Source organism: Rhineura floridana, chromosome 3, assembly GCF_030035675.1.
Source record: "Rhineura floridana isolate rRhiFlo1 chromosome 3, rRhiFlo1.hap2, whole genome shotgun sequence".
Taxonomy (NCBI): Eukaryota; Metazoa; Chordata; class Lepidosauria; order Squamata; family Rhineuridae; genus Rhineura; species Rhineura floridana.
In genome coordinates this window covers 127,568,316-127,580,759 of record NC_084482.1, presented here as the reverse complement: position 1 = coordinate 127,580,759, position 12,444 = coordinate 127,568,316, and the positions used below count along the sequence as shown (strand labels likewise).

At 40.1% G+C, this 12,444-nt stretch overlaps 1 protein-coding gene across 1 annotated transcript in view; it reads left to right on the top strand.

Annotated features, from left to right (window-relative positions):
• The window catches only part of ZMYND10 (zinc finger MYND-type containing 10), a 38,849-nt gene that overhangs the window by 16,810 nt on the left and 9,595 nt on the right, over positions 1 to 12,444 (top strand). The window contains exons 5-10 of the mRNA XM_061621976.1: positions 803 to 955; positions 3,186 to 3,274; positions 4,348 to 4,448; positions 6,279 to 6,451; positions 8,747 to 8,872; positions 11,916 to 12,037. Coding sequence (XP_061477960.1) covers positions 803 to 955; positions 3,186 to 3,274; positions 4,348 to 4,448; positions 6,279 to 6,451; positions 8,747 to 8,872; positions 11,916 to 12,037 — 764 coding nt within the window. The remainder of the gene's footprint in view (positions 1 to 802; positions 956 to 3,185; positions 3,275 to 4,347; positions 4,449 to 6,278; positions 6,452 to 8,746; positions 8,873 to 11,915; positions 12,038 to 12,444) is intronic.

Here is a 12,444-nt window from a genome sequence, read left to right as displayed (position 1 = left end):
GACACCCAGGAGACACAGGCGGGGATTTGAACTCACAGACTCTGGACTCCCAGCCAGGCTCTCCTCCCCACTGTGCTATACCAGCTGTCATCCCTAGTGAAGCCTCCTATTTTCCCCCCCTGACCAGTCGTAGACTGACCCTTTGACTCTCTTCTAGTACATTTCTTCTGCTAAACTGATTGCATCAATGTACAGTAATTAAACCTTCTTCTACTTTTGCCCTAATCCACATCTTAGCACTCAGCAGAATAAACCAGGTAGCTTCTTAGCCTTCAGGGTGGGATGTTGTTTAGGAGTTCTTGTTGGGAGGTCAAGATTTAATTTTAGAGATGCATTTTTGCTGTTGATATATGGCTTTATATTTTTATTGTTAGACATTATGAAGTATGTATAGATTGTTTAATTTTATTGCATATCGAGATGTTTCCATTATTAGTTTATTGTTTTGTTATACTATGTTTTTGTAACTGTTATGTGAATTTTTCTTTTAATGTTGTAAGCCATCTTGAGCGTGGTTCAACTATAGAAAGGCAGCACACAAATAAAGGATGAAGATGAATCTAGCCATGGGACATGCAAGCTTTTGCTGGCATGGTCAGGCAGGAAGGTATCTTGGAAAAGGACGAAAACTATTTAACCCAGATATTGGAAATTAGGATTACTTCCTTGACAACTAAGTTTTTTCAGAGACAGATCACTATGAAGAACACTGAGGTGTGACTTTATAAGTGATCATTTGCCTTCATTTTGGAAGATTGTTTCCATTCCTTCTTCAGAATTCAACATTTATGTTATTGTACAGGAAATCTGTGAATCAGCAGAGGACTCCATTCTGGACTTGATAGATTACAGCCATAGGAAGTTGACCCTGTTAGCAGCTCGAAGTGCCAGTGGGAAGATCCCAGTTGAACAGAAGCTTCAGCCTGAGGATCTTGCCAATCCGTCATCAATGCAGGTTGGTAAAAGGTACAATCTCCCAGTTTTAGATGGCATGTTTGTGTAAAAGAAAAACCCAACACATTTTGATTCCAAAGATGGAAAATTCAAGTGGTGCCTCCACACTGTAAAAATATTTAATGATTTTTTTATTAAATATTTTTACAGTATGGAGGCACCACTTGAATTTGCTACCCTTTAATGATATCACAGATGTGCTGTCTAAAGTGGTCTGTCTCATTTTGCCTAATGGTAGGGCCTGGAAAAAAAACCTACAGGGTCTGCAAAGATCTGAAGCATTCAGAGTTAGTTTCCAGAACCACATGTGCTGTCTGGACTTATTTCCACTATTTTTTTTCAGAACCAGAAGGTCAAGAATCACTGCTTTAAGTGATGAAGCTATTCTCTAAAATACATTTCTGCATTACTAGACATCTGGTAATGTTTCAAGTGAAAGGGAGCCGTTCTAACTATTACTTGTCCAACAAACTTTCTTTCTGGAATGAGCATAATTTGTTCTAGTTGAGCTCCAGCTAGCTTCCTCCATAGCCATTCCTCTAGTACCTTAGTTTGAACTATACTCTTGTTCTGCAACACTGTGAAGTCGGATTAGTTATGTCTCACTGTCTAATATTGTAGTCAGCTTGGGAAAAGAATTTATATCATCCTACCTAGTTGCTTAACACTCAGAGTTCCACTTGCTGTGAATTCATAATAGGCCTTCAGGCATCTGGGTAAAGGAATATGCAATCCTTCCACCACCATTTCTTATAGCTATCATCTCCCTGCAAACCCTTCACATTCTGATTGTTGAACACAGACCTACTTCATAAACTGTCCAGTCCTGGCAAGGCTGAGCTCACGGAAGAATTGTGATCAAGCAGGTTCAGCATGTTATTTTGAGCTGATGTTGACAGCAGAAAACAAATGGGCAATAGCTACATGTCCAATCCAATATCAAGAAGCCCAGAGAAGAAGGGCAGTCAGATCAGGCTCTTCAGAAACCTGGACCAATCTGAAGGAGTAGACAGCTTGTTCAAACAGGCTCCTAGCTCCCACCGCTTTTTCCACCCCGCTTTGCATTTTACTAATACTACCAGGCTCCACCTCAAGGGGTAGAAAGGCTGAAAGAGATAGTCTTCTAACCTCAAGCTTAGCACTCTGACATGTCTCTGTTGATTCCTTCCTGGTGTGCTGCCTGCATCTGTCTTTCAGGAGGATCTGGATCAGGGGATTGCATCTCTAGGAATTCTGATTCAGGCAGCTAAGTTTCACTGTTGGGGCCAAGGCCTAGTGCCTCTGCAACTTGTTGTTCATGCTCTGGTAACTTCGAGATTGGATTACTGTAATGCACTCTATGTAGGGCTGCCCTTGAAAACAGTCCGGAAGCTTCAGCTAGTGCAGAACGCCAGTCGGTCTTCGCACATAACTCCTGTTCTAGCTCGGCTACACTGGCTACCTATTTGTTTCCGGGCGAAATTCAAGGTGCTGGTTTTGACCTATAAAGCCTTACACGGCGCGGGTCCGCAATACCTTGTGGAACGCCTCTCTCGCTATGAACCTACCTGTTCACTTTGTTCTGCATCTAAGGCCCTCCTCCGGGTACCAACCCATCATGAAGCCCGGAGGGTGGTTACTAGATCTAGGGCCTTTTCTGTGGTGGCCCCAAGCTGTGGAATAGCCTCCCCGAAGAGGTACGCCTGGCGCCTACATTACTATCTTTTCGGCGCCAGGTAAAGACCTTTTTATGCTCCCAGGCATTTTAACTATTTCAATTTTTAATTTTCAATCTTTTTAAATGTATTTTGTTTTTAGTTTGTGATCTTTTTTTTTCTATTTGTGTCTTGTATATGTTTTCGCTTTTACCATTATGATGTACTGTATTTTACCCTTGTTTGTTCACTGCCCTGAGAGCTATTTTGCTATGGGCGGTATATAAATTGAACGAAATAAATAAATAAATAACTTCACCACTGGCCCCTCCCCCTCAGTATCAGAGTCCTGGCTGCTGTTTGAGGTTAGGCTCATCACTAAATGTTGTTTATCTGGTTTAGGGAAAACTTTAGAAGGTTCAGATTTTCCCACCAGCTGTTGGCAACATCACTGGATACTGACAACTGTGATGTGCTTATAATTCTCCATGGAAATGTACACCTGTATCTGTTGCTGTTGTTGTTTTGTTTATATGAAAAAAATCAACTGTGGAAGGATCTAGTAAGGTTGTTTTATGTGTCTTTTGATGCTTTCAGGAATTAAAGAAACAAGCTGAAGAGATGGAGTTTGAAATCTCACTGAGAGCTCTTTCTGTTTTCCGTTTCATTACTGGTCTGTTAGAAAGGTATGTTCAGTTTTTAAGGAAGAACTGAGGGTAAACACTTGGGAGAAGAGGTAAGCTTTTTTCTATATTCCCTAGTCTACAGGTTTCAATACTGGAATTTATGGCTTAGGGCACAATCCAACTCACCTTTCTGCTGGGCTGGGGAGAGTTGGTTGCTGTGAACCTCCGGCTGCACTGGCAGGCTTCTGGTGTTGCCAGGGGTCAACCAGGGACAGCCAGCCTAGCAGACAGTGGGCCAGCAGAAGCCCCAAAAATGAGGTGTAGCGGTAGCAGAGCAGTGAGGGGATCCTCCTTGCATTTGGAGTCCTCCCCCGGGTCCCGATCCGCCCAGAATCTCCGCCAGCCAAAAGGCTGGCACAGTAAAAACATTACCATGGAGGCCTATGGGGAGCGCTTACTCCCCGGGAGGCCTGTTCATGGGAGCCAGCACTTCCCATTTGGCTCATATGCGCAGCTCCCAACGGATCCAATGTTCAGCCGGGCCAACAGCTCCTGCGGTGGAGAAGGATCCTGCAGGCTTTCCACCAGCTCCTCCTCCAATGGCCCCCTTTTGCCGGCTCCCTGTCTTTTGGATTGCTCTGTTAGTGTGTTAGTACACAACTCCTACTATAATAAGGGGCTGAATATTGATTGAATACTTATATTGCTATATACACCATCACTAAAAGTCTCATTTGAATAGAGGTGAACTTTTATATATATTCACTGAGTAAAGATGTTAATCATCTGAATTGCGTATCCACTGATGTGCCAGAATATATTAGTCCTGCTATACTGAGTATGGCAATATAGATTTTGGCACTACCTACTGGTGTGTATTCTTCATTATTGGTGATTGGTTGTAAGCATCCTATTTTTATTATTATTTATTGGTATACTGCTTACAAACCAAAATTGCTTCTTTAAAATGGTGTTTTCAAAATGCCAAACTCCTAGCATGACTACTACAACTGAGATCTTCATTTGTGTCAGTAATGTTTTTGCATATTAATGTGTTGTGAACCTTGAGGAAAACATTTAGCTGATGTATTGCATAAAATTATCGTCTTCGGTAAATCCTTATGCTTTGTCAGTTTGCCAGTGAGTGCTGTGACAAGGATTCTGAATACCCACAACTTTCCATGCCTTTTGGTACAGTTGGTAGAGCATTGTCCATGGAGCTGCTATAAAGAAGGTGTGTATTATGAGTTAAAGATTGTCCTAATATAAAGAAAATCAGTGTTTTCAAAATCTGCATGAAACACTGAACATTGCCATGGTTCAACTTTGCTGGGAAAGAAAGGGAATAAATTTAAAGAGCTGTTCTTGTCCCTGTTGATAATCTGTCCTTCTATAGCCTTAGGGATCCAAGGTTCCTGTTGGTTGGGTCCTCAGCTGTTTGTGATTTGAGCTTGGAACATCATGACAGAATAAGCCTCTCCATAAAACTCCAGAGTCCCCCCCACCCTTTTTTTTTTTTGCCCTTCTGGCCTATGTCAGCACATAAATGTTGACTTTATTCTGCCCAGTAAATGCCTTCGTAGCTTGCTGTCCATCACTTCTGAAGGCTATGTCTTCATCAGTTAATTTTTGCATATTTCATCAATTTATGTAATTAATATTTGGTACAATCGGCACCTCATCCATGCCCTGTAACCAGTTGTCTCTGATTAGGGTTCTGCTTTCTGTGGTTGTTTGTAAAAATGCAGGACTATCTTTACCATAGCCCCTCTATTCCAATTTCTTTGTTTCATTTTTATTTTCCCTAGCTATCTCTTTTTGTCCCTGTACTGTTTTTTATGTCTTTAAAGATAAGCAGAACAGCAAGGAACAAATACGACAGTCACTCAACAAGCTGGGGTGCCTTCTCACCCTTGTATATCTATGAGTAGGCACTTCAGTCTGTCTGTCATTCCAAGAAGCAGATTATTATTGTGTATATTCAGCTGAACAAACAATAGCCCACAATCATGATAGAAGGAAGTATATATAGGGTTGCCAGGTTCAAGGCCTGAGAATGATCCTATATCTTTAGGAGAAGAGAAAATCAGCCAAGTGCAGGCCAGGCCCAGCCTCCAAGAGGTCTTTTGTGTCTTTAAAAGTTGTGCAGGGGGAAGGGAGAATTCCACCTTGTGGTTTTTCCCATTACAGGGTTGCAAGAACACCTGCACTTGGCTGACTTTCTCTTCTCCTAAAGATACAGGATCAGTCTCGGGCCCTGAACCTGGCAACTCTAAGTATATATGAACAAGAGGTGTGTAAGGATACCACAAGGGCACTGATGTAGATACACTCTGAGCTTCAACAAAGAGTCAACTTGCACAACTTATGGTGGCTTTTAAACATTTCTTTCCTCTGGAGGAAAGCCACGTTCTGTATAAGCCTCCATACAACTGCATGTGTATCTTATGCTAAAGATGCATTCCCATACTGGAATATGCTGTTCTGACTTGAAGTTAACAATAATTTGAAATAAACCTCAAAAGAATCACTGAGCAGAATTATCTTCATAGTAATTCAGAACATAGCTGTTCAGAACTGAAGTTGGGAGGGTGGAGTGGCCATTTATTATTCCCATGCAAATAATTATTTTAAGGTTTGGGTTCAAAGAAAGTGTAAGTAATGTATCTGAAATGGAAGGGCACATTGGAAGATGTAAAAACCAACCACCAGTTGAGACGACATAATTCTGTAGCTTTAGTTCTGCAAAAGGGAGCCTTAATAGAAAGGCTTCTTGCTGTCCTAATAGAGTCACAGAACCAGAAAGACATTCTGATCATTAAGCCCTTGAAGGAATAAATGAAGGAATGGAAACAAAGTGGACATGAGCAACTATGCAAATTATACACTTCCCCCCCCTTAAAGTTGATACTGTTATCTATTTAGACTAATGCAGTGGTATTTCCATGAGCAGTGTTTCATCTATCCTGTCCTAGAGACTTGATCTATATTTATCACATTTAAACAATTACTGGTAATATAAATACATCTTTTCCTTTATTATAGCCATCTCTCTTTTTCCCAGGGAAGCTAAAGAAGTTTGAGAATGGTTCATGGTATGAGGTGCCTCATGAAGACCATGTGAAGTTGTCTAAGCTGGATGGGCAAGTGTGGATTGCTCTCTACAACCTGCTCCTTAGCTCAGAATGTCAGCACAAGTACAACTTCAATAGCTTTAACAAAAACCAGCTCTTGAAGGTACAGGACTACAGAATATGTAGACTGCAAATGTGCACTTCTCATCAGGCCCAGCACCAGTGAGTGGCCAGCTTGGGTACTGGCCAGGGGCTCCTCTGGCTATGGCTGGGAGGGTGGAGCTCCAACTCTATGATCCTTGCCACCATTGGGTTACCGGGCATGATCAGAAATCGCCACTGGACAGTGGCACAGATTGTGGAGCAGGAGCTCCAGTGTCCCAAGCAGCACCATCCCTGTATGCACAAACAGCTGGCACACACTTAAATATGCCTAGCCATGCCACCTTTTGAGTCGTCACATCAACACACTGCACACACATGCCTGCCATCACCTAAGATGACGACAGGACCATCAACATACACTCCTGCCACCATCTTGGGTGGTGGCAGGCATGTGTGCTGACATGGCAGTGCAAGAGGTAGTGCGACCAGCTATATTTAAGTGTGTGCACAATTTGGACAAGGGCCCGCTGCAGTCTGGTGCCAGCCCTGTTTCTCACCATGTTTAGTTTGACATATTGAGATATTTTATTCTACCTTTAAACCGTGTAACAGAAACCAGGATTAAGAATTATTGATATTTCATCAGCTAGTCACATCACAACTGGGAGTAGTATATTTATTTTATTTATTTAATGTATGTATTTACATCTCACACTTCTTTCCAGAAGGGGCTCAGGGCATCAAACAAAAACACTAAAAGCACTCTAAAATGTCTTAAAAACAATAGACTTTAAAACATATTAAAACATCTTTTTAAAAAAAGCTTCAAAAACATCTAAAAAATTAATTCTAACACAGATATAGTCTAGGATAAGGTCTCTAGTTAAAAGGCTTGTTGAAAGAGAAAGGTCTTCTGTAGGCGCCAAAAAGGTAACACAGATGGTGCCTGTCTAATATTTAAGGGGAGAGAATTCCAAACTGTCGGTGCTACAACACTAAAGGTCCGCTTCCTATATTGTATGTAATGGACCTCCTGATAAGATGGTATCTGCAGGAGGCCCTCACCTGCAGAGCGCAGTGCTTGACTGAGTATATAAGGGATAAGACAATATTTCAGGTATCCTGGTCCCAAGCTGCATAGGGCTTTGTACACCAAAACCAAAACCTTGAACTTGACATGGTATATACATAATACAGGGCTGCAAGCCTTAATTGGTGTAACTGGCAGACAAATTTTAGTTAATTTTAATTGATTAGTCAGTGGAGGACAATTTTTAACTGTGGAACCACACTTAATTTATTTTGGGAGTGGGATGTTTTTGTTCTGGTGTGCTACAAAGAAAACATTGAAGATGCTATTTCCTTCTAAATATGTGTGATAGCTTTTGTTTATTAAATTTAAATTCCTTCATTATCTCAAAAATATTGACGATTTGGTAACATGCATATATATTTAAATATAATTGATTTAATTAATTTAAAAGGTAGATGATTAGGCAGCTAAAATAAGTTTACAACATGACAGAGAGTATATATGTTTACTTGGAAGAAAATCCTATTGGATCCAATGGGACTTACTCCCAGGTATGTGTGTATAGGATTGCCATAGATTAAAATTAGTTATTGGGACTTTTCCATACATTCCACAAAGCATTCAACAAGTGCATTTTGGCCACAATATATTATTCCTGCAAATCAGCTCTTTGTTCCAGTAGTGAAATATTCCATCACATTACATCCAGCTGCAGCTGAGGAGAGAGAGGATGCAGGGCCACTTCATTGGTGCAGGTGAGACACCAGCAACATTTGGTGCCTCCTGTCCTTGAACTTTTCCATCCTGGGTTAATTTTTAATACATAAATAATTCTAAATGATTGAAGAATAGGAAAATAAACTTGCTTTAGGGCATTTGTGCTGCTGTTTAATTTTTTAAAATCCAGCTGTACATGCATTCTGTATTGAAACTGTACTGCAAGCGAGCATACCGCTCCAAAGATTTTTAGAAACCAAAATGTTGTGTTGCTCATCAGTAATTACAACACAAACAGGTCCCTGGCCTTAATATCTGTACAACCACATTTTACACAAAAATCACAATCACAATATAATATGCTATTTAGGAATAATACTGCATTTTCTGGGCAAAGATTGCTGTTCCAAGTATGGCATTCTTTTACCTCCTTGTATTGTTGTTTTCAGGTTTTTCTTGGCTAATCCCAAATTCAACTTTTCTTAATCAGGAGCTAGGTCTGAGAGAGAAACTATAAAGCTGCCAGTTGTTCATGTAGACCCTTTTAATTAGCATATCCCCTATGTGTAAAGTTTTTTATCTTGTGATAATCTTTGGGTTTAGCTCCGTGCCTTCCTGAATGATGTCCTCATTGACCAATTCCCCAATCTTTTGGAGATGCAAAGATTCTTGAGCCATCTTGCTGTGACAGACCCTGTTCCACCCAAGAAAGACCTCATACTAGAACAGGTATACCCCACTTCTTTCTTCCCAGCTCTCCTATTCCTACACCTCAATTTTACTTCTTTTTCATTGGATTTTTGAAGGCATTTACAGCTTTGAGATTTCAAACTATGCCCACAGTATATTTGGATGTGAGATATGCCAGATTACGTGTAAATCGTAATTTGTATATCTGCACCCAGGGAGATAGGAAAAATATTGTTCTTTGTTCCCTGGATCAGTCTCCCAGGGGATAGCTTTCTTAATGTAATTCTCCAGAGAGAACTGGGGAGAATTATTCTAACATAATCAAAATTATAGCATTTGAGCATAGAGACTATTTAAGCAATGATATTTATAATTAGCAGGTAGCAGCATTATTCTAAATAGCCAAACCTCTAGGAAATTGATTTGGGAGAAAGGCATGGAAAAGGGAATGAAAACAATGACAGCGTGGGATGTGTAAAGTCCCTCCTTGATTCAATAATTAAAGGTGTGCAGTGTGCCCCAGAACTGCTGGATCTAGTGTGCGTGTGAATTCATAAAATATTGGGCAGTTCTAGTCTAGTCATTCTTCTTTTAGTTTACATTGGTACCAGAAACTGAGATTCAGCATTCTGGGACACTTGCCGGGAGCAGGGAGTTGAGGAGGAAGGCGGCTGCAGCTATACTGTACAAACCCTGGCAAGACAAACTTCCCAACAAGCCATGAACTCACCCACTGTCTTTATGCCAAGCAATTATGAAAAGCCCATTTTCCATCTCTTGCTCTCCACAGAGCAGTCTTTCATTCTCAGTCTCTGCACTGCTGTTTTTGCTCGATAGGGGCATCAAGTCTTGAAACAGCAGCTTTTCCTCTGGAGCTGAACTTAATCACAATTGCCCTTTGCCAGAATTTTCTCTCATATGTGAAAGCCCACGCCTGGGTGTTTCTTTTGAAAGAACTGACAAATTACATAAAGTTCTATTTTCAGTAAACTTTTAGCCATGTGGCAGATTTTTGAGAACTACCAGTTATACATTCCAAGCAAAATGTCTCAACATCCATCTTAATCTTACAGTATTTGAGACCTGCTGCGGAATCCTGGGGAAATCTGGTGTTTTATTATCTGAAGCTGTAAAAACTACAAATTATATTGTAAATAGACAATTTTATGCAAAGCACACTACAAAATGTTGTTATATCAAGTAGTCCTGTTCAGTTTTCCAGCCAGTCACATATAACTTTTTTCAGAATAGTCCATTCTATTATGTTTTTTGGTTTCCCTCACAACAGATATTCAACATTCTGTGGACACTGAGTATGCTCAGTCCTCATTGGGCTGTTTGGGGGGGAGGGGCTTTACTCCTGTTTTTTTTAATTTTTCTAAAGATTTGTTGTACTTCTCCAAATCTTGGGAGTTTCCCTGAGCCAGTTGATACCTGCCCTCTTGCATTTTGTCTACATAAGGATCAGGTCTTGGAAAATTTGTTTACTGTTAGCTTATAGGATGATATAAAAACATCTATATATGAATCTATCAGTCTGTATAATATGAATAAAATTATCTGGGAAATATAGATTATAATTAGATTATAGTTAGTCATATAAACCTGATGTCTGTTGACACCAAGAAATTTGTTGATGTTACCCACAAAAGGATTGTGAGTTGCTTGATCAGCTAATCTTGCTAAATGGGGGGGGGGAGGGGAGATGCAAACCTTACCTTTTCATCCATAGACTTCTTGAGCATTACAAAAAAACCAATGGTGTCTTGTGAATCAACACCTCTATTAGCCATAGAACTCTCTTGCTTCTCAGAAAAGAAGCTGTAGGATTAGCATTCAGCAATTTCAGTTAATTATTGGCTCTGGTCACTGGAGAAATTTAAAGGGATCTCATTACTAATATACAGTTCCTAACTAGGGGCACCTCCAAACAGAGGGTGTGTGTGTTATATCAGGCATAGTGATTCAGCACACCTGATCTCCACAAGTTTCCTAAGGACTTTACTAGTTCCCATGTTATGGAACACCTCCCGAAGGAGATACATCTGGCCTCATCTCTACTTGGAGCAAAATTTTGGTGATTTCAGTGGGCATTTGGGCTGAGTGAAAATTTACATTATCTTTCATATTTTGTTGTTTTCTATCTGCTGTATTCCCACATAAACTGGAGGAATTAGTGGGTCCAGCACAGGTGGCATGATTCAAGCAGAGATTGTCATGCAAAACCCAAGAGGCCGAACCAGATGTGCACATGTTTATTAAACATGAGCTTGCCCTCATAAATGAAGGTGGGGTCTAATTTTGATATCATTTTGATAATTTATATCTAAAAATACACCACTCACAGCCAGCCTTACCTCACTGTATTTGCATTTTTATTAATTTATAGAATTTCTATACCACTTAATTATAAATAAAACCGATAAGCAGTTTACAAAAAATGTTTTTATATACTTTAAGCTGGCTTTCCCCAGCCAGCTCTGATGTTAGAACTGGGTTGACAGCATATATCGCTTTCAGCAATCAAAAATGGCAAGTTAAAGGGAAGGAGGCAGGGTTTACTCCCCTCCACCATAATAATAATTAAACATACACACACCACTTTATAGTAAATGGAGCAAGTCTGTTTTTTTCCTCTGCTTCTTTTCTGGGCAAAGCTTCCCTCATTTCTAGGTTCAGCATTACATATTGTAACCAACAAGCAGAAAGCTGGTTGCATTTTGCTAGGTGTAAAGCTGATGCAAGCATGGTATTTTTGATGGGAAAGCAAGAATGTGGGAGATACTAAACAGAAAGTTTCAGAAAAGTAGGAGGAGAAGGACAAGTAGGCCAGGAACTGTTCACACTGTTAAATATGAAATAATTCAAATTTGTCTAAAAGATGTGTCATCTTAAAGAATTATATTGAACTTTCTTCTACTTGACGTTCAAATATAAACACATACATCCTGTTTTTTTCTTTGATACAAGTGGATGCTTATCACCTCCAAATTTGTCCTCTGCTGGGCTCCAGGAATTATTACTACTCGTAAATCCCTCGCTTAAGATAGATACAACTTTTATTCTTTTGCTGTCTTGATAGGTTCCTGTAATCAGGGACCGCATTGTCAGACAGAACTCTGGAAAATGGCAAGCAGTTGCCAAGCACCAGGTAAACAATATGTTTAGCCCTTCAGAGGAGGAACTGAAAAACCAGGCTTGCAGGTAAGATTTTACCATGTTCAGATTCCTACTGTGTCAAACCTTCTGTTGTGGACAGTCTTCATTACAGCACATTAGATGCACCGGACTTATCTGAAAGCTCACACACTGAATAACAAACATCCAACTTTTCCAAATCAACTATGCTCAGGAATGCCCAGATGAAATGTGACTTCCCATAGTCAAATTAGGACATGTTGGGTCTCTTCTCACATATGAACTTACATTCATGTAACAATAATGTCATGCAGAACGCATCCTTTACAGAATTCTGTTTGGAGTCTATCTAAACTTAAATCTGCCACGGGTCCTGTATTTGGGCCTTTGGAGATATCAAGCAGAACTGTGTATCACCAAAGGAAAAAAAACCCAAAGAGCAGCCAGAATCCAAACCTTTAAGAGTCTCTTGC